Source organism: Hordeum vulgare, chromosome 1H, assembly GCF_904849725.1.
Source record: "Hordeum vulgare subsp. vulgare chromosome 1H, MorexV3_pseudomolecules_assembly, whole genome shotgun sequence".
NCBI classification, from domain to species: Eukaryota; Viridiplantae; Streptophyta; class Magnoliopsida; order Poales; family Poaceae; genus Hordeum; species Hordeum vulgare.
The window spans coordinates 497199315-497221534 of NC_058518.1; the positions used below are offsets into that span (position 1 = coordinate 497199315).

The following is a 22220-nucleotide window of genomic DNA, read 5'->3' on the forward strand; positions in this document are numbered from 1 at the left end:
TTCCGTTGTAACGCACGGGCTCTTTTGCTAGTTAGAAATAAAAGACGTTATAGTTACATTTGGGCCTAAAGGCGCAAGTGCAACTATTTGTATTCATCCGTATGGCTGTCTGAGACACTTCACAAAGTTGAGGACTCAACGTATGCGCACGGATGGCCAAATTGGTAACTTCCACGGCAAACTCTATCAAATGCTGCAGCTAATTAATTTTCAGGATGTTATTTTGATCCATATTGGTCCACACGGTAGATCATGAGGCTCATAGTTAACTTACTGCCATAGTGAGCTTAAATGAATTATAGCCATAGTAACACCAGAATTAAATTGGCTTAACCACCTCCCAAATGGCTTAGCTGTTATGCCTCAAATCATACCTAATATTTAGCTCATGTTTTATATGAAGAGTGTGACCAATGGAAAACGCGAAGGGTTTAGGATGCCCTTCCATCTATAACCATAAGTCATGATATGAGAAGCTTACAATAATGAATTCTCTATACGAGTTCTTGCAGGAGAGAGAAATTGATTATCTCCCCCTAACGCAACTAAATAAGAGCTCTATACCCATGTCATGTATTAAAATTGTCCTACATATGTCATAAATAGTCGTACTATCATTTCTCGCAAAAATTAGGGGTACTTATTATTTATATGCATATGAATTTCGAAGCACGTAACCATGTTGCAGAAAGACCCTTTTATCTAAATGTCCTTTCATACCATGTTTCTTCTCATAAACTTGATGTACTTGATCCGGACTGGTTTATCCTTGCTTAAATAAAAGACTGCATGCATCACTCGATGCAGAGGCCGGGGTGACGCCTCCTTTTCTAAAAAAATCTAAATGTCCTTTGGCGCATTTTTCCAAGGTGGTCACCATATATTGTAATGATGATTCATGGTGATTAATGTCCAGTTAGAGCATCACATGATAATAATATGTTATTACGCCAATAGACGGTGCATATATGCATCCTTGATTTGGCATATGTATATCTTATAAAGCAATACCAAATTACTCCCTCCGTTCTTAAATATAAGTTTTTTTAGAGATTTCATTAGAGAACTACATACGGATGTATATAGACATACTTTATAGTATAGATTAATTCATTTTGCTTCGTATGTAGTCACTTAATGAAATATCTTAAAAAACTTATATTTAGGAACGGAGGGAGTAGTATTTATGAGATATTTTTCTGCATTCCCGTGAGGCCACGTCAGCTGCATGGGGTCTTGCCCCGCTGGCCCTCATGAAATCTTTGCATCCTCGTCTTCTGACCTTTCTCTATGATTGTATTCACAAAAACAGTGTTCCATAAATTTTGCTGCAACGATCGCGGACACCTTTGTTGACTTGAGGAGAAGACAAAAATACCCATCAAGGGAAGTAGAGAAGACAAAAATACCCATCAAGCATATAGAAAGGCAGTAAGCCTTTGTTGACTTGAGGAGAAGATCACGGCATTCATACCACACGGCTAAAAAACCAATGGGCTTTATAACAGATAGAATATTTTACGACGGAGTAATTTTGTTGGTAACTAAGCTGTTCAAATACTGAGGTTCAGTATGTAAAGAGTAGCGGGGCTGTATAATAACAGGCATGAAGCCGATATTAGAACTTCAAGATCACAAAGTAACACAGCTAAATAATCATGCTCCACTACACCGGAAACATAATGAGAACAATCTCCCTGAATCAACAGACAGGTTCTAGGAATAATTTAACTGTAACAACCTTTAAATCCTGGAAGAGCGGAGAAATCTTCGTTCTGAATACTGAACTCCTGGTTTTGTTGAACAATGGAGTTAACACCAACTCCTTGCTTCCGTAGTGATCCTGAAATTTAGAGAGATTGGTAAAGAATCCTCCAAAAATAGGGGGAAATATTTACGATTTTCCAGCAATTTTACCATATTGTCCCTGTGGACCACCAGCTGAATTAGGCCGATCGACCAGTTAACTGGGGGAAATCACTGATGTCGAATGGAGCACTGTCACTGGCGTCATGTAGCATCCCCATGGAACCTAGAGAATTATTTCCTGGTTGCATTTGGTTCTGGGATAATGAACCACCAGACGTTGGGTACGAACTTCTAATCATATTCATCAGTTGCGATGATCCTGGTGTTAGAGATTAAAAAAACACAAGCTGAATGAGAACATAGTTAAACAAAAGAAAATAACACACTGTATGCTTCTTTTATCGTTCTCCCACACGAGACTATCACGATTGAATAAAATATAAACAAGCTTGTATCATAACCCAGCTACTATCATAAATTTAAATTGGTAATATCACTGAATAGAACAACATTAAGAAATAGATACAGTAACAGTCACTAAAAAAGCAAGGACCATAACCAACTCAAAATGGATATTCTCAAATAATACTAAGAAAATAGCATTGATTTCTATTTATTTTAATATGTGCGCCTTTGTTTACAGGATTCTATGTCTAATTATTAAAAAATTCCCAACAGACAACATATGCCTGCAAAAGAAAGAATAAAGATGACAGGAATTCCAACAATGTTGGACTTAAATATTTAAGGTAAAGTTCTAAATTCTAAAAAGTTGGCTCCCATTGTACAGAGGTAACAAAATGCCTATTGCGCCAGATAGTGTCACTTCCAATATTGAAGTCTGCAATACACTACAGCATCACATGGTTCATGATTTATGAAGCATGAACTGATGAACATTAACGCTACCTACTGTGTTTTCCAAAAAAGAAGGTCCAATGAAACCTATATAATATGGGAAGTTAACCATTTATTTCATATGCCCAACTTTTTTTCGTAAGATAAAGGCAAGGAACAGAGCATTAACATAGCAATGGTTAAATATGCTTAAAAATAGTATTTCAAGCTTAACATAAATGTATGGAGTAAAAAATCAACCTACTGTTAAGTAAACTACCTTGCGGAATAAGGCCATTCATCATCCTGTTGGATCCTTGCACATTTAGTCTTCCACTTGCAGCATTGCCACTAAAATCGATGTGTGATGAGATACTCGGCACCGACAATCCACCAGAGCTTATATTTCTTCCAATGTTACTTCCACCCACAATGTTTCCCGCGGAGCTTGTAATACGTGGACCCAGGTTTCCTAAAGCTGGATTGCCAGGAACAGAATTTCGATTACCACTGGTGCCCAAGTTTGAGGATAAACCTTGAATGCTACCACCCATGTTCATTCCACTGCTGAATGCTTGACCTCCACCAACATTCATTCCTCTACCACCGACACCAGAATGTGCATGAGGAATCGGCAAAAGAAACAATAATGCCAAAACAGTAAGAATCATCATCCCCGCATGAAACAACAGCAAGAATATGTTATAATTTATTAAGACAACAAAATTGTTCCTTGGATTGCAGATCTATTAGCATCCATGTTCATGATGGTCAACGTATATAAATAATAATAATGCAAACCTCCACAAAGATGAGCATTCGAACCTGAGACATGGCAACAGGAAGGTTGTTTGAAGCAAATCTCCCAGAAATGCTCCCTCCAGGTTGCTGAACCCCGGAGGATGGAAGGCCACTCATGGCAGCATTCCTTTGTGCAAGTGATCCAGGCATATTTGGAAGGCTATAATTTCCATGAATGTTGTGCAGACCTGAAAAATGCAGAAAATGACCAGAGTTAGTTAAGAAGGTCTACTGAATGGATGGCGCACTATGTCGATGCACTAACGGAGTTAGTGTATCTATCGTATGCTCACCAGAGTGATGGAAACCTTGAACTGATCCAGATTGACCAGAAAAGGATGTTGTGAATGGCTCTGGAAGGTTCGATGTGGAACTGTTAAGATTTGACTGCCAAGGGAAGAAAGCATCAAGTTAACAAGACAAGTAATAAGAAAACATAGTAGACAGATAGAATTGGGAAATATATAGTGAATGTGTGGTAGTCCAGTTACAAGGATAGGCAAGTACATTCAGCAAGCCGGACATTGTTGTTGGCAACAGAGGAGCAAGTCAACACTGAGGTTCAACTGAAAATTGTCCACCAAAAATGCATGAAGTGGTGATTGCCGCCAATCTGAATCAGAAACGGATACATCCATTAGTCACTTGTGAATTAGAAAAAAAAACTCAAAAAAGAAAAATCGTGCGTAATAATTTAATAACTTGGTAGAAAGTTTACATCTGAGCCATCCTTCCAAGATGAACCAGGTGAGCATAAAAATGTGCAGATTTCAGTCAGCAGTGAGGAAATGTCACCGTTCTAGGAACCAGACATGATCTGGACTAGTGCTACTACTAAGTGCTTGAGTTTGAAAAGAAAGGCAGGTTTAACTTCCAACCAACTAGTTGTTTGAGTAGCCAAAGCAAAGACCTGGATAGCCTGTCGTTTTACGGGTCTTTTAACCATGTGGCATAATATTTTCATGTGCTCTGTTTCATCGGGATTTTATTAGAAAGAAAGAAAAATCCGCCGATGGCAGAGTTGTTTCGGTCGTGGTGCCCGAACGCTGGAGCAGAGGAACAAGGCACAAGTCATTGAAGTCAACCAAGGTAGACACCACACGGGTCGATGCGGCATTTCATCGAACAAGTCAGGTGCACCCCCAATGGCATCATTGGCATTGCGATTGTCAAGTTAAAATGTCGTATTACTGCGGATTTATTGTGTGTGATACCTGGGGAATATGGATGCTTTGTGTGATCCACGTACAAATGTGACTGTCCATCCTAACCCAGGTCAATGGAAGGGGAGGTTCAGGGTTCAGTTATGTGCTTTAAGCATTTCAGCTTTATGCTGCAACTGCAAGCTTGCAATGTGTTTTGACCTGCTTATCTGAAGTAAATCCTGTACCATGTGCTTCACCTTAAAAAAAATCAACAATGTATATACAACTAGGAGAGCCGCACTCGACTGTAAAGATGACCTTCAAGTAATCAAACATATCAGCCAGCGCATACCGCTGCTAGAAATGAACAGAAAATTCCAACAGAAAATGAAAATTTGAATGCAAGGCTTTCAAAAATAATAATTTGAATGCAAGAGAAACGGTTGTAGACCGGATACAACATTAGAGGAACACATGAAAACAGAGCCCAGCCTATGTGGCCGGCGAAAAAAAATAGAGGTTGAAGCCAATGATGTTCAAATTTCAACGCTACTGGGCATAGAAAAACAGACAATTCTTAGAAAAAATTTAGTACCGTCCAGCTGATCCAAAGGACAAAAAAAAATCCTATGAAAGCATTAAAAAGAGCATATGTAAACTGATACTTTCTCCACCTGTGGTACACGGCTTAATTTATCAGAGAAACTAGTAAAAGAATATACGAGGTATTCCACGTTAAATCTAGCCCGAGTGTAGAACTTGCCGAATTAAACAGGTTATGCTCTAGTATCCTTTTGCTGGCTTGCATGTTAAACAGCTATTTCTTCTCTTCCGAATCACTCGCTGGACTCTCCAGTTTGCTGTCCTTCTCAGAAGACGTAACCACGGCGTCTGCATTACCGAACCCAAGCTCTGCCATATCTTGCTTTGCCATCAGGTTCCTGGATTGCACAAGAATAGCGTGATTTGAAATCCTATTAGATAGAGCAGCATCAAACCAAAAACTTCAAATGAAAAGCATTTTGTTTATGAGCATGAATAATGAATTTCAGATACCAAAGTTGGTAACAAATCTTACCAATGCAAGTCAGAACTTGAGCTATTCTACAACAAATCATAGAAAAACATCGACAATTGCAAGCATTAAACATCCCCTAAAAGGCTAAAGCTAATAGTTCATATTTGTGGTTGCCTGGTTGGCAAGATTGGTTGCTTCAAGCAACCATCAGATAGACAGACCTGGATGTAGCACATTACACATGTGTTGTCACCACAGGAGGCAAATTCGCTAAAAAAAAACATAGGAGGCAAATAACCGAACATGGATGGAGGCCAGGCTTGGTTTGCTGTAGGCCAATGCAGCAATAAACTGTTCATCACTCAACTACTAAATATGGTTCAGAAAATGATCGTAACATGCTGCAGCAATAAATAGACTGTTTTTCTAGTGTGGCAAGATTTGCTAGCCCATGCATGCTAGTTCGCTTGGCAGCCTAGCGAAGCCAGTATTAAGTTTGCTTAGGAGGCAAATGCACCCTAAATCACTACACATAAATTGGTGGATGTGCCAGAAACAGGTTGAGCTAACAACATTACTAGTACAACACGGTAGTTCTGAAATGATTACACGGAGAGTAAGCATGCTAACCTCTCCATCCTACATTCCAAGTACTTCTTCGAGAACATCCGACATTTTTCAGACTGAGCTCCCGTCGATTTCAGGCAGGCAAGATATTCCTTCTTCTCCTGTTTGAACATGTAGCTCTCGAATAACGCATACTGACACTATACCCTATGAAGAAAACAAAACGATCACAACTGACCAGGTCGCACTCGTGCAAGTGGTCGAGAGGGAATACACCTTTTTCAGGAGGTACAGGCCTCGCCCCCCTGTTTCCACCGAACGCGCCACCTGCGAGAACTCACAAGGTTATTCAACGGTTGCTATATTAGTATGATGTCAAGTTAGTGATGGGGCAACACGCTAACGGAACACAAAGTTGTTGGCCACTGTCAGATGTCTTAAGGTAACAACAAAAGTAAACATGAACCTCCAGGAGCACGCATAGGAGAGATCAGTTGAAATCCACGCCCTCACCTGCACTCATTTTTCAAGAACTTCAGGACTCAGATCCCTGTGCCGGCGGTCGTGATGCCCGAACGCTGCAGCAGAGGAACAAGGCACAAGTCATTGAAGTCAACCAAGGTAGAAACCACACGGGTCGATGTGGCATTTCATCGAACAACTCAGGTGCACCCCCAATGGCATCATTGGCATGCCCAGATTTGGAGCGCCAGCTGCCAGGAGATTAGACACTTACAATGGTGGCGAAGGCGCGGCCCTCCTCAGATTTGTATACGCCGGTGCGAGGGACGGCGGGGGAGCAGAGCAGGCTGGTGGTGGATCCGGCCAGGCCAGCGAGGGAGGGAGGAAGGTGGCGCCGGGCCGGGGTGGAAGGAGCGGCGGCAGAGTGGATGACCAGCGTAGCTCCCTGCACGTCGGAGCAGCGCGGGATGGGGGGCAGAGAGAGGAGAGGCCGCCGCCGCCGCCCGCCCGCCTGGCCGGAGCGGGGTGGGAGGAGGATGGCGGCGCGCCGGCGAGGAGGAGGAGCAAGCGAACTGACAGTAACAGCGATCGCGATGGATCGGGAAGGGGATGCTCACCGATCGTCGAGGAGGTGGACAAAGCGCCACGTAGGAGATGACGTGGGATGTCTTTTTATCGGCAAAAAATAATACTACTACTCCATGTCGGAGCCTGCAGCAAGGCGCTTGACACTTCTGAATTTTGTACCGAGTTTCAAACAGTAAATAGACAACTCTTCACATTTCTGTGCAAAGATTTCAGTTAAGCTTCGCAGATGCCTGGCAACAGTTAATCTTTAGCAGCAAACTGAAACTCCTATGTGGAGATTAACACTCTCAAGCGTACCCATGCCATCCTTCCAATGAACTACTAAGGCCCTGTTTGAAACCACAATAGATTAGTAATAATTTAGATTATGAAGATAGATTATATAATCTGGTTTATAAAAATAATCTAGATGGACATGTTTGGATGCCAAATTATATAAACTGTAATCCAGTTTTTATATTGTACAATGACATGACTGCCCTCTGTTTTCTAGCTGCAAAGGTAATAATTTAGATGGGTATGTTTGAAGGACGATGGTGGTGGCAGTAGGTAATTGTCCCAAGTTTCCAAGGGGTAATGGGTCATTAGTAATCCATAATCTGATTTTAGCTGGGGTCGAGTAGATTATGAGTTTTTAATAATCTGGCCATCTAGTTTTTATAAACTGGAATATAATTTGTCCTGTTTGAAGACATAATAGATTATAAAAACCGGATTATATTATCTGAGTGGTTCCAAACAGGACCTAATAAGTTCGGTTAAGCAAATACTTACTAGCCTGAACTAAGTTCAGTTAAGCACTTGCTGAAGCTTATACTCCCTCCGTCTCAAAATTCTTGTCTTAGATTTGTCTAGATATGAATGTATCTAGTCACGCTTTAGTATTTAGATACACTCATTTTTAAACAAGAATTTTATAATAATCAAAGAAGTACCGTACCTTATATATTCCTATGAAAGATGCGTAGCCGAGGAAAACTGTATTTGCGCTGCTTTCTTTTTCTGAATTATCTGTATCACAGTCGTTTGAGGGTGTTGACGTATATTGTGTTGCCTAGTCTCTTCCATCAGATCGGTCTTTTGGTTGCATTGGCTAGAGCATGCACTTCTACATGGTATCAGAGTCAAGAGGTCTCGAGTTCAAGACTCGGCTGGCGCAATTAAATTGCAGCCCACTTTCGGTTCACGTTTAGGCCTGAGGGAGCCACACATGAGGGGGAGCCACAAATGAAGACCATGCTTACATTTTTAGAGAATCGTGCTCTTAAATATCCAACGCTTTGTGATTGTGAGCATGTCCTCATGCTGTGTTTAATGCTACCACAACATCCATACTTTATTCTTGACCACCGCACTTTTGCACGTACCTTTTGCTGGTATGAGATAAAGACCCATCCTTCTCCTTGGCCATTAATCTTTAAATCTCTTGTCAAAAGACCAAGAAACCAGAACCTCCTTCATTTGTGCCATTAATCTTTAAGACTCGGCTGGCGCAATTAAATTGCAGCCCACTTTCGGTTCACGTTTAGGCCTGAGGGAGCCACACATGAGGGGGAGCCACAAATGAAGACCATGCTTACATTTTTAGAGAATCGTGCTCTTAAATATCCAACGCTTTGTGATTGTGAGCATGTCCTCATGCTGTGTTTAATGCTACCACAACATCCATACTTTATTCTTGACCACCGCACTTTTGCACGTACCTTTTGCTGGTATGAGATAAAGACCCATCCTTCTCCTTGGCCATTAATCTTTAAATCTCTTGTCAAAAGACCAAGAAACCAGAACCTCCTTCATTTGTGCCATTAATCTTTAAGACTCGGCTGGCGCAATTAAATTGCAGCCCACTTTCGGTTCACGTTTAGGCCTGAGGGAGCCACACATGAGGGGGAGCCACAAATGAAGACCATGCTTACATTTTTAGAGAATCGTGCTCTTAAATATCCAACGCTTTGTGATTGTGAGCATGTCCTCATGCTGTGTTTAATGCTACCACAACATCCATACTTTATTCTTGACCACCGCACTTTTGCACGTACCTTTTGCTGGTATGAGATAAAGACCCATCCTTCTCCTTGGCCATTAATCTTTAAATCTCTTGTCAAAAGACCAAGAAACCAGAACCTCCTTCGTTGAAAAAAAAACAAAACCTCTTTAAAAAAACAAAAACAAAGAAGAAGACCAAGAAACGAGAACCAAGAGCTATTGCACTCCTTCTCCACAGCCCAAGTCACTGGTTAGATACCATTTTTGGCATCTCCCTGTAGCACATATCAACTCTCCTTTGCATGCTCCTTTGAAGAAACATCAATCCAATCCAATCACATTCCTACAACCTGCAGCATAGCCTCTTTTACATGCTTCAAAATACACATAGAACCTTTGGAACACATGCTTGACATCTTCAACCATCACTTCATAAGACCAGTCACCTTCCTCCGAACTTCTCACACCATCATCCAGGATATTTGCATCTTCCTGTATCACAACATATGCTTCCTTTTCAACTGGAACACCAAGCCTCTTTGCCTTCAGCTCCCTTTTGAATCGAGTTGCATATTTCCTCATTTCTTCCGCTTCGGAATTTTCCGCATCACTATCCTCTTCATTTGGCTCATAATCAACATCTTCGTTGTCATCGCCATTCTCAAGGCCAAGGGGCTCAAATTCTCGAACATTTTCAGGCACTATTTCCTTCCCCTTCTTCTTCTTACTCGCCGCAGTCAAAGACATGCCTTCCTTGCAATCATCAATAAATCTTCACGGCAGAAACCTTTCTTGTTCGCATGGAGAAAACAAAAGAAAAAATTAACCTTCTACTCAAATCTTGCTCGCATAGTTCCGTGGAGCTGGTGGACAGACGAACAGGCCCTAAGTTGGCCACAATGTGATCCATCGTTGTTTTTTCTCTTGGGGGGCATCTATCATTTTTTTTAAGGAAATCCATCGTTTTCTTTTTTGAGAGCTCCGTCAGCGAACGACCTGGCCCAGGTACTACGAGTATGACGCCCCTCAAAAGCTATTTGGGCTGGGCCATTCCCGCAGGCCCCGGGATGGGCCGCGTAAGGCGCGCCAATATAACACCCCTCAGCCCGGCTACCTCCTCCTCTCCTCTCTTTCCCCCACCGCCCGAACTAAACCCTAAGCCGCCGCCGCCGCCGCCGCCGCCGACGCAGCAGCAGCCATGTCGCCGGCACCGCAGCCGCAGCTGAAGGACAAGGCGGCGCACGAGGTGCCGCGCGCGACGGTGGCCAGCGCCGTGGCGTCCCTCACCAAGTGGATGCGCGAGCGCGCGGCGGAGGCGCCGCCGAACCTGCTCGCCGACGAGCGCGACGACCTCGTCGTGCTCCAGCTCTCGCTCCGCCGCGTGCCGCCCAAGCCCACCACCAAGCCGCACCTGCTCCCGCTCCCGCACCCCGTCGTCGCCCACTCGGCCGCCTCCGTCTGCGTCATCTCCGACGACCGCGCCGGCTCCGGCTCCCCCGCCGCTACCGCCATCCTCGACGCGGCCAGGTCCCTCAAGCTCCCCGTCTCGGAGGTCGTCCCCTTCTCCGCCCTGCGCACCGACTACCGCCCCTACGAGTCGCGCCGCCGCTTCGCCGCCTCCTACGACCTCTTCCTCGCCGACCGCGCCCTGCTCCCCATGCTGCCCCGCCTCCTCGGCAAGGCCTTCTACTCCACCAAGAAGGCCCCCATCGCCGTTGACTTCACCCGCGCCGGCTGGCCGGAGCAGGTCCGCAAGGTTCTGGGCTCCACTTTCCTGTACCTGCGGACCGGGACCTGCTCGGGGATCAAGGTGGGCAGGCTCGACATGGAGGAGGAGGAGATCGTTGAGAACGTGATGGCGGCTGTGGAGGCCGCCGTGGAGAAGGTGCCCAAGAAGTGGGCGAACGTGAGGGCCCTGCATTTGAAGGCTGTTGATTCCGTCGCACTACCAATATACCAGGTTGTGCCAGAGTTGGGCATGAAGATTGAGTTTCCGGTTGGGCGATTGGAAGCAGGAGAGGTCATCGATGCTGCAGAAGTGGAGACTGGCAGCAAGGGCAAGGACAAGAAGATGAAGGCACTGAAAAATGTGGATGCCAATGGTGGAGCCGCAGGTGTGAAGTACAAGAGGAAAAGGAAAAACAAGGATCAGACTGAAGATGTTGTGATGGAGGAAGCACAAGAGGTGACTGAGAAGAGGAGGAAGAAGGAGGCTGCGCCTTCCGTAGAGGTTTCTGCCGGTGAGGACCTGAAGACCCCAAAGAAGGGCAAGGATAAGAAGCGTGCATTGGACATGGAGGTGGAGGATGCCAGTCCGGCAGAGAAGAAGGGTAGGAAGAGTGAGGAAGCCAGCTACAAGAAAAGTAAGGGCAAGAAAGAAGGTAGCAAGCAAGTACCTGAGGAGGTGGAGGTGGAGGATGCCAGTCCGGCAGAGAAGAAGGGTAGGAAGAGTGAGGAAGCCAGCTACAAGAAAAGTAAGGGCAAGAAAGAAGGTAGCAAGCAAGTACCTGAGGAGGTGGAGGATGTTGGCAGCAAGAAGAACAAGGGGAAGAAGGGAGAGGTCAAAGAGGGGAAGAAGAAGAAGAGCATGAAGGGTGATTCTGATGATGGTGAAGTCCTCTTGGATGGGGAAAGCACTCCTGCTGCTGTTAAAGTTGACAAGGAAGAGAAGAAGAGCAGGGGGAAGAAATCAAGTGGCGATAAGATGAAGAGATCCAGGGCAAGGGTCTAAGGTTGTATTTGGTTTTCCTGAAATTGCTGCTTGTCAGTTGAATGCCAATCTCTTGAATTGAGACCAAGCTGCATGTTCTATGCATAGATAAGCTGGTAAATCCGATTACTGTCAGCTGTGAGATGCAATCATTGTCGAACCTGCTTCTTTTTTGTATTAGGAGATTGCACTTAAGATTATACTGCTGAGTGTAATACGGTGGTGCCGCGGCAGAATATCTGGAGTAGTTTCTTCAGATTTTGGTAGCTTATAAACAACCTTTGGGGTAAAGTTATGGTGGAACTGTTTCTCTTTTCATCTTTTGTAATCCATCTGCTAGTATGCAACAATTTTGTATTGGTCTGATACTATGCTTGTGTTGGTCTGTCTTCTCTAATGCACCCCTCTAATAGTAGCTTCTTGATGATTCTGGGTAGCAGGTGTACTATGTGATTTGACAGTCATCTAATAGTAGTCTCATCTTTGACAGACATCTGGACTATTATATGATCCAACTTATAGTACTAAAGGTTGATTTACCACCATTTTATTCTCTTCATGTGTTTATTCAGGGCTCCTTTGATACAAAGGAATTCTATAGGATTTTTGGAGGATTGAAACCCTTAGGATTATTTCCTACATTGGTCCTTTGAATCATAGGATTCGATCCCATAGGAATTTTTCCTATGGAATCTTTTGTACTACATTTCATAGGAAATCTAACATCCACTCCAACTTCTTTTTACAATTCCTTTGTTTTTCTTGTGGCATCAAACACTCCTTACTAATCCTATAGGGTTCAAATGGACATTGCCACTTCAATCCTCTATTTTTCCTATTCCTGCGTTTTGAAATTCCTGCGAATCAAAGAGGGCCTCAGTTTGAATAACAGAGGATTCATGCGTTGATAGCTTCGGTGCTGGGCTTAGCTAATTACGTGTGCTCAGTCACGTATGTCTTATCCATCCTAAGATTCATCATTTTTAGGCAAAAACTGTTCGATCGTTTTCAGATGATCATCGCACTAAGCGATAGCAGCTGGATTCCTCTGTTCCCATCATCAAATTTCATTTCTGACATGTTCTTCCAATGGAATGGATCATTTGATCAACTGCTCATAGGTGAAAAATACTCAGGGATAAATACTGCTGTTCTCCGAGGTGGATAGTTTTAGTATTACTTGGTTTGTTTCCTGCCATCTTCTGTTTTGCTTCAATCTGGTAACAGGTAGCATGTTGCATATGTGTAACTATAGTAACAGACAAAACGTAACTATGTCATTCATGTGTAACTGATGTTCCAGATTTCGCCTCTTGCATACAGACAGATCGGTTGTTGGTTTCTTTGAAATGTAATCTTGCATACAGACAGATCGGTTGTTGGTTCTTTTGAAATGTAACTTCTGTAGTAACTTCTGTATCACGCAATGCGCTGGGACGTAAGTACGATGTACTCCCTCCGTTCCTAAATATAAGTCTTTTTAGAAGTTTCATTAGTTGACTACATATGGGTGTCTATAGCTATATTTTAGAGTATAGATTCATTCATTTTACTTTGTATGTAGTGTCTAGTAAAATCTCTAGAAAGACTTTATATTTAGGAACGGAGGGAGTACATGAGTTTTCCGAGAGTCTCTTCAGAAGCTCGTGGTCTATTTGGGTGCAGCAGGAAAGAGTGACTGACTGTGCTGCTGGCAGAGTTTTTTTTTCTCCCAGAGAGAACGGAATCCTTTTTCGTTGGTATTGTTGTGATTGAAAATGAGAGAGATGTAAATGGAAACAACTGTCAACTTTATTCTTGATGATGAACTTTATGTGTCAGGGAAAGACGGTTCCCGCATCGCGTGCGGTTATAAGTAGGGATTAACTTAATTAATTAAACTCTAACAGGTATTACATAAATAGAAGATGTGCATTGGGGAAATACCCTTGGGTTCCTGGGGAAATACATCTGATATAGGATTATTTCTTTAATAAATTCTAAAAAATGTCAAAAAAGTGAATCCTGATATTTAACCTGTTTGCGGCTTCTTTGCGTGCCCTCTTAGGCGGTAAATAGAACATTCGGTGCTATATAGTGTTGACTGCTATAGTTTATTTATTTCATCCAGCTGTAACCTGCAAGATTTTGGTATTCTTGCCGAGTGAAGAAGCTTAAAGAGAAAAACAAAGCACCAGTATGGCACTCTAGTTTAGATTATTTATTAGAATTATTGCTATTGGAGACTGCCATGGCTGATGCTATGACCACATAAGGAGCAACGCTGTTGTGTTCATGTTAATGAACCCCCTCCCCCTCCCTCTGCTGGTGTATGCTGACTTGCTGATATGAACCTCTTTTCTATGCCGAAAGAGAATCAGCATGTGCCATTATTTACTACCTGGAGCTCAGATGGAGGACTATTTTTCACGCATCCTAAACCTCGCTTGGCAGTGATGACAACAGTTAACAACATTTTCATAGGTATCAAGCTAATCATACAGCGCTCCGCAAGGCGCTGAGGTCCACCACGCTGCTAGTTCCATGGATGATCTGGAAATATAGGAATGCGTGTGTATTTGATCATGCCACTCTGTCGCTCTCCGAGCTCTCGGATGGGATCAAAGATGAGATGAGGTGTTGGGCTAGAGCCGGGGACAAGGGGCTTAGGGTAGTCTTGCCCCCATCCTGGGATGTTCATTGAAACTGCTTGTAACCTGCTGTAATCGTCTCCTTTGAGACTGACTTCCCCTCTTTTCAATACAAAGAAACGCACATCTCTGCGTTTTCTCAAAAAAAGCTAATCATAGTGTTTTGATTGATTTAAATCATCCATGAAATAGACTTGCTGATACTCCAGTACACATTGCTGTCTTGTTTCTTTGTTTTTTCTGAATCACCGTTTTGTCTGTGAAGAGTTATCCTTTCCTTCTCTTGAGCAGACTTATTTTGGCATATAATTTTGTTTGTTACATGGATACTAGATATCATTTAAAGATAGGCGCAAAGTTGCGGCGCCTTGAACTAGCAAGAATGTGTTTCATCTACTCTAGAAGAAATCTGATCAAGATATGAGTTTTTTGTACGGTGTTGTTTCTGTTGAGTTCTCTTCCTTTATTTTTATGTGCTGGTATTTTTTTGTTGTCGACAGAAATGTTTTTGGTTGCATCGGTTGGATTCGTCAAGGTCGTGAAGTCCTATTCTCTGCTGCTATGGATATGTTAATGGACAGAGTTCCCCCTTTCCATTAGCAATACCACAGAAGAGTTGTCCAATAGTAATACTACAGAAGACCAAGTTGCAGATAGAATATCCGACATCACAATTTTCAGTAACGGCATATCTGAAATTTGTCAAAAGTTTAGTATTCTTGTGCCTTCGTTAATCAGATAGCGTTAATGCTTACAGATAGCCATGTGTTTTGATCTTGTATCTTGCGTCCGCAATGCAACTCCTTGTGCTATCAGATCATATGCCAGCTGATCGTCCTATCTTTTGCGTGGCTACAGATTGGCTCCATGTGCGAGGTCTGTAAAGTCTCTTTGCAAATGAGATTTATACCAAACTAACCAGGCTAGTTACCATCTTCTGACTTCCGACTTGTGTGTGTTCATCCAAGTGCTCAAGTTCATCGTAGTTGCTAAGATCTGCTGCATACTCACAGATCGCTGCATCGTTTCTGGACAACACCGCAAGGCTCTTCTGAAGATATAGGATGGTTGCAAAGAAACCCAAATGTCACTTTATTCAGTTGATGGAGCATCTCGCTTTCAGGAGCTTTTGCATGATGTCAGGTGAGTTATTTTCCCTATCCAGTGAAGTGATAGTTGGCGAGGAACCGAACCTTGCCAAAATTTTGCCTTGCAATGTTGAATGAACTGTTAGTCAAAGCATACATTCTTTTATGTTGCTGTGAACGGGCACTTTATGAAGGAAGCAACATACAGAAGTGCACGTTTGGAATTACAAATCAACTTGGGCAAAAACATGACACCGAAATGTGCTTAATTTTTTAGAAATGACATGTATTATCTGCCAAATACGCTGGTTTACTTGCTGATCCCCGGTGACGCATCTTTCTCAGATTGTTTACAGATATCCTTAATACGCCGTAGCTTAATAATGACCCATGGATTCCTTTATGCAGGCCTCCTCAGCAACCATTAGTTTCTCAACACTAAAAGATTCTTTTCAAAGATGGGGCTTGCTTGCCATATTGCAAAGATACATAGTGAGGTAATTCAACGAATGTCTCTGTTTTTCGTGTGTTCTGCACATGTCTTAAACCACTAAATGCCTGTGTTTCGCAAGTTCTTGTATGCATCTTCTTGTTGGTCTCTGCAGTTGTATACCTAATAAGTTTGTGTTTCCTTCTGTCAACCCATGTTGCGGACCCAGGAAAAAAATTGAGAGGGGCAAAAAAATGTATGTCCATATTCATGAACCAGCAAGGCAAAAGCATTAATGTAAACAAAACACGGGCATAATCACCTCCTTTTTGCACGCCTCATTTTTCATGCATTAACCAAATTCATCAAAAACTGAAAGAAGACTAACCATTTGAGATTAAATGAATTACATATGGTGATATCTTGTTTCGAAGTTGCAAATATGACACATTGTTCTACCAATCAACCTACAACGTGTAAGAAAATACATTATCAAATTGAGAAAGAATGGAAACATTGAAGAAAGCTGGTACTTTGAAAAAGAAAAAGAAACACTTTAGCGCATTACTTTTTATTTATCCCACGATGATCTTTGACTGTATAAAAAGGTTTAACTATCACTTTTGGTAGGAATTCTAGTCTTTTAGATTGATCCCTAGGAAGCTTGTACAAATCAACAAGTTCGGGCATCTTGAAAGTTGTTGATTTTATTTGATATTTTATTATAAGACTACATATGAAATAAAATGAGTGAATCTATAGTATAAAGTATGTATATATACATCATTATGCTAGAACTGAGTCAGCCGGGTAAACTCTTTACCTACAATCAGACTGATTACCCTTTTTTGTTCCTTCATATAAGAATCTTCAGCTCTAAAAGGACTTATATTTAGGAAAAGGGGAGTATGTTACACAAATATATTTAAACTGACCTACTCATCCAAATTGACAAACTATACATATAAGTTGATTTGAAATTAAAGAATTTGACGGCATACCTTGAAGTCATTTAGAACTAGGGAATTGTGGAATTAAGATCTCTGTTCTCCGATGAAGTAGTGCAAGTCTGATGGTGTAAGGGGCCGGCGACGGTGAGTCAGCGATTTGCCGTAATTAGCCGGTGACCCGATGACTCCGCAGGACCGCGGCGGCGTGAGAGGCGAGGTCGAGGGCTCGAGGCGATGACTTCGTGCGTGGCTGCGTGTGTGGTTTTTATTTGAGTGGACGATGTGCGCGTGTACATGAAATCTGGCCATTGGATTGAGCTAGGCAACGCGTAACCTACAAGGAGGCATCTGACTTACGCTGAGGCCCGTAGCAATTCTTTTTCTTATATATATCGGGTTTTTCCTATGGAGTTGGGCTTTTAAAAATAAAGAGATACTAGGCTGAGTGGGGGCAGGCAATTCGCACGAGTGGGGGCACATCGAATACACCTCAGACCAACTCTAATCAGCTGCAAAAATCGAGTGGGGGCAGCTGCCCCCACAGCCTATAACCTGGGTCCGCCCCATGTAGGTCTCTACTTATACCGTTCCATTTTTTGTCCAGGCATATGTGGAGAAGAATGCACGGGAACCGAAACTATACATCAAAGATCTCTACCTGTGGATCTGGCAAACAGGGGTTGCTCCTGGGGCATAGCAAAGGCAGAGCCGATGCGTCTGCCGCACTCTCATTGTACTCGTCCGAGCTCAAGGGGACCGTCGCTGGCCTGGCATTGGTTCAGAGCCCATACGGCCATACGGTGGCTCCCAGGTGGCTTCCGACTGTTAGATGTGTTCCTCATTCTTGCTTTTTATCACATGTGTATCCCCATTATATAAAGTTTTTTTTTTGCTTTTTATCACATGTATATGTACTGGCCCTTGGTCCTCTGTAAATGTCAGTCGCTCATTCCTAACATGGTATCAGATGCTTAGGTTTTTCTCCCGCACGCTGCAGCTCCGTGCTCACTCCCTCCACCGTCGTCGCCGCTGCTAGCTGCTCCGGCTGCTCCACTCCCCCTCGCCCGGCCGCTCCGGCCGTTCTCTCCTCGTCGGGCTGCGTCAGGCCGTGTCACCGGCCGCCTCTTTGCCTGGCCGCGCCCCTGGTTGCCGCTGCCTCGCCTGCGTCGGGTCCGGCCGCCTCGTGCCTGGCCCCGTCCGGATCCGCTGCCGCTGGCTGTACCTCACCCTCGCGTGGCTGCTGCTCTCCGCGGCTGCCGCCGCACCTCCTCGTCCGGCCTTCGCGCGGCTGCTGCTCTCGCGTGGCTGCAACCGCCCCCTCCTCGTCAGGCCGCCGCCCCCTCCTCGTCCGGCCGCCACCGACCACTCCTTGTCGGGTTGCTACTCTTTCAGCCACTGCTGTTGCCTGCCCCGACTGGCTGCAATCGCTGCCGCCGCTGAGCTCGAACCCGATCCAGATTTGGGTTGACCAAAAAAAAGAGATAGAGAAAGCAGAGAGCTCATCATGTCTTCTTCGAGCTATGTTGCTGTTCCTCGGTGCTCGATGATCTTCGACGGCACCAACTATGTTGAGTTTGTGGGCTTCATTGCGTATCCACATGTGTTGTCTTCTGCTGTGGGGCGTTCTCTCTGGTGAACTCCCCTGTCCGTCATGCCATGTTGCTCCCGTGGCTCCTATCCCACCAGTGCCGCCAGTTCTGGCTGCCAATGCTTCTTAGGCTGATCGGGATGCATCCAAGGCTCTTGATGATGCTGCAGTCGATGCTTATGATCAACATGTATCTACTTATTCAGATGCTCTTTCTGTCTATTGGGATGATATGTCTGCTTACACTCAGTGGTGCAAAGATGATGCTCGGACTGCTGCTGTTCTCACTGCGAGTGTCCTCCCTCAGTTTGCCTCGGAGTTCGGCACCGTTGTAGCAATGTGGTCTTATCTCTGTCAGCGCTATCAGCTCTCTGGTGATGCTCTCTACCTCTCTGTGATGCGTCAGGAGCATGCTCTTCAGCAAGGTGACTCTTATGTGGATGAGTTCTACACAGAGAGTTCCATCATCTGGCACCAGCTTGACTCTCTTCGGGCAGCTGTTTGTGGAGCTTGCCGTTGTTGCCAGACTATTCGGTCTGATTTAGAGTTTTGTCCATGAGTTCTTAGCTCGCCTCCGCTCCGAGTTTAAGCCTCGGCGTGCTCACTTGCTTGCTCGAGGTCGTGTTCCTATCACAGAATATTTGGCTAACTGGGGGCGGGCCCAGCCCAAAAATTCAGTGGGGCCGAAGTGAATGGGAGCCAAATATTTGACTAACTGGGGCCCAACTAATAAAAAAATTAGGCTTCACAACCGTAAAAACAAAAATTGGCTGGGGCCCGAGCCCCCACTCGGCTCAACATAGGTCCGCCCATGCCTGCCCCCCTATCAACGAAACCTGAAGTATCTAATGTATATTTCACTGATATGCGTAAGTATGTATGTATTTAGCTCTCTATCAGCGGTTATATCTAAATCCTGGCTACGTCACTTCTCATTAATGTACAACTACAGGGTAAAATGCAGAATTCATTCTAAAAAAAATCTTGAAAAACCTTTACACTCAATATTTTTAACGAATTACAAACACAGTAAAGCGAATAATTAGCGGCGATTATCCGGCGCGAACGTGGCCGGGTCGTCATACCTCCACGGCGACGAGCTGATCATGCGTTACACGATGGTGTGCTGTTGATTGTTTGAGTTTGATCATGTGTGGCTGACGTCAAAGGAGCAGCAGCACTGCCATAGTCCATTCCGTGTTTAAGAAGGCACGATGGCTTGTTGGTTGAGTAGTAGTACTACGGTGCCAGCTAGGGCGCGACATCGACCCTCACGCGTCCATGGAGCTTGAGCTTCCTTCATTCGCACGAAACTCCAACACATACCATCTATATATACTACCCATCTGCCGGAGAGAGAGGCAGCTTGGCCATGGGGGTTCACCCCGGGCTCCGGCCACAGCTGCTAGCAAAGCAGCCGGAGTCCCCGGACTGCAACGGCCGGTCAGCTATCGACGGCCCAACCTTCCTCATCACCGTCGTGGTCGACGACGCTTTCCGCGCCAGGAGCGTCGTCCAATGGCACGGCTTCTGTCAGGTACGCACGCACGCGCACCCCTCCCAACCTTCCCATGTCCAATCTTTTGTTTCGTTCACCGGCTGACCATCGCGGCGGTGGTCGGCAGGGGCCGCCGACTGGCACCTCACCGGCGGACGGTATCGACGGCGTGACCTCCACGTACTACTACTATGTGGCTGATCGTTCATGCTCTGGCCCTGGCCGAGACAGTGCTACCATTTTCAGTGGCGCGCAAGGAGGCGAGGCCGGTCCCACCGCTGACGTCCACGCGTGCCTCGGCCGACGAGCGGACGCCTCCGCCAGACATGGTATCGCCGGTGTGCCGGAGAAAGACGAGGGACGGATCAACGGCGGTTGCGCGTGCTGCAAACCAAAATGTCCTGTGCATTCTATAGGGCAGGGGCCAAATGCGTGCGCTGAAGCGCAACTCATGGCCAACTGTCCTGTCATTCACCTCGATGAAGGAGGAGTGGTCGAGAAACTCCTCCGGTGGTCCGCCGCGGCATTGGAGGCCACAGCCTTGTGGGTTGCTGCTATATGCGGGGGGCAAGGACAGTGATGTCTATGCGTTCCCTGAACTGTAACTCATGGCCGATAACCCTGTTATCTACCTTAATGTTCAACGCTCAGTCGAGTGGCTCTTCAGGTGATCCGTACCCCGGTGGTCCTTGCATTAAACGTCAAGTTTGGGGGTAAAGCAAATTCGAGCTTCCCTCTGTTTGGCGTTAGTATTATTTTTGTGCACTACAGATAAAAGGTTATACATTTACTTTGATATTTTTGGGCGTTGCCGTTTCACTTGTGCTTTTTTTTTTTTACGATTGCTTCATTTATGCTGAGTTCGTAAGTTTTTCTCGAGTGTATTTCCTTGTAATATAGTACATATGAATTTCGTTATGTAGCATGTCTAATTTATTGGTCAACGGATGTGTAATCAAAATGTTTGGAATAACTACCAATTGTTTTCTCTTTCTTTCATGAGGAACATCTACTCCCTCCGTACCTAAATATAAGTCTTTTAAGAAATTTCATTAGATGTCTACATACGAAGCAAAATGAGCGAATCTATACTCTAAAGTATATAGACATAAATCCGTATGTAGTTCATTAGTGAAACCCCTAGAAAGACTTATACTCCTAAGACCAACTCTAGATGGTCCCTTATAAAATGGAGGAGGTTCCGGCCGAGTAAAGATTAGTGGAGTAAAAATACTCCACTAGCTCTTAGATGGACCTAGACGGTCTTCTAAATATAACGGAGTAAAGTTTCGTTTACTTCATAATTTTTTTCGAACACATGCTATGCGCCTCCGTGATGATGCTGAAAACACAGGCAACGTTGGTGCGCACCTCGGACATGCCGGCAACGCTGGGAATCTTCACGCACGTACTGCCTGTACAACTTCATGATTTGGAACCTACGGAGGGAGCACTGACAAAGAGGAAATTTGCACACACTATAGCTGGATAGGGGATCGGCTAAAGTTGGCCTAATAGACAAAGACATGGGCATATACTGAACCCATGCTCAGCCAACTCACTTGTCATGTATGTATGTGCATTAATTAGTAGCTGAGTGTATCTATATATATGTATTAATTAGTAGCTAACTGGTGTTATCGGAGGTACAACGATAATAGCATAGTCCTGTATGGTGTTCATTATCCAGGTCAAGGGGTTACACACGGAGATGTGGCTATCATGCATTTTGATAATTTGGCGCATTTGAGCCTCACCTTGATCTCTCCAACACAAACTCTAACGTCTCGGAGATGTATTGGTGCGGAATATGATGAATGTTGTATTGAACCTTATGGACGAGTATATATAGGAGTACACATTTGAAGGAAAACAAGCCTCCTCTAATGATAAGATAGGAGAGGGATTACAAATCCTAGAGTGCCAAATACATCTCTAACACGCTTGAAGGAAAAAGAAGAACGAGGTGCAGTGGCGGGGTGCATATACCAGATTAAGCTAACTTTTTGGAAGGGGGTGAGAAACCGCGTGCATCAGGAGCGACGATTTAAGGACGGGGGTGGGGTGATCGAGGGAGCAATGCTACACCTACGTAACTTTCATACTTCAACTA

The 22220-nt window shown here is 44.4% G+C and overlaps 4 protein-coding genes, 1 non-coding gene and 1 pseudogene across 7 annotated transcripts; 4 read left to right on the forward strand and 2 right to left on the reverse strand.

Moving 5' to 3' along the window:
* Positions 1-1220: 1220 nt before the first annotated feature.
* LOC123402018 (probable NOT transcription complex subunit VIP2) lies at positions 1221-4091 on the reverse strand. Its single transcript, XM_045095875.1, is given in 9 exon segments — positions 1221-1288; positions 1410-1481; positions 1712-1843; positions 1918-1954; positions 1956-2128; positions 2927-3279; positions 3473-3635; positions 3741-3834; positions 3955-4091. Coding segments are annotated over 9 exon segments (1110 nt in total). The 5' UTR covers positions 3973-4091.
* On the forward strand, positions 3741-3806 carry LOC123424025. Its single transcript, XR_006621516.1, has one exon. It is a non-coding gene; the product is annotated as a small nucleolar RNA snoR35 (small nucleolar RNA).
* A 1060-nt stretch (positions 4092-5151) lies between the features above and the next one.
* Positions 5152-7191, reverse strand: LOC123449896 (cytochrome c oxidase assembly protein COX19-like). Its single transcript, XM_045127261.1, has 5 exons — positions 6914-7191; positions 6691-6755; positions 6416-6504; positions 6241-6338; positions 5152-5533 (listed from the first exon to the last, which is right to left on the reverse strand). Exons 2-5 carry the CDS (start codon positions 6698-6700, stop codon positions 5410-5412), a joined length of 321 nt encoding a protein of 106 aa, XP_044983196.1. The 5' UTR covers positions 6701-6755; positions 6914-7191; the 3' UTR covers positions 5152-5409.
* A 3182-nt stretch (positions 7192-10373) lies between these two features.
* On the forward strand, positions 10374-12291 carry LOC123449905 (ribosomal L1 domain-containing protein 1-like). Of its 3 annotated transcripts, none has more exons than XM_045127288.1 (2): positions 10374-11617; positions 11729-12291. In XM_045127288.1, exons 1-2 carry the CDS (start codon positions 10412-10414, stop codon positions 11942-11944), a joined length of 1422 nt encoding a protein of 473 aa, XP_044983223.1. In that variant the 5' UTR covers positions 10374-10411; the 3' UTR covers positions 11945-12291. The 3 variants fall into 3 exon arrangements, with proteins under 3 accessions (XP_044983223.1, XP_044983215.1, XP_044983207.1); XM_045127280.1 differs by having other exon boundaries at positions 10374-11512; positions 11624-12291; XM_045127272.1 differs by having other exon boundaries at positions 10374-12291.
* A 2023-nt stretch (positions 12292-14314) lies between these two features.
* LOC123402028 lies at positions 14315-18489 on the forward strand (annotated as a pseudogene).
* Positions 18490-19973: 1484 nt separating this feature from the next.
* On the forward strand, positions 19974-20905 carry LOC123419046. The gene is made up of 2 exons (XM_045107118.1): positions 19974-20146; positions 20235-20905. Exons 1-2 carry the CDS (start codon positions 19982-19984, stop codon positions 20685-20687), a joined length of 618 nt encoding a protein of 205 aa, XP_044963053.1. The 5' UTR covers positions 19974-19981; the 3' UTR covers positions 20688-20905.
* The last annotated feature ends 1315 nt before the right edge of the window (positions 20906-22220 follow it).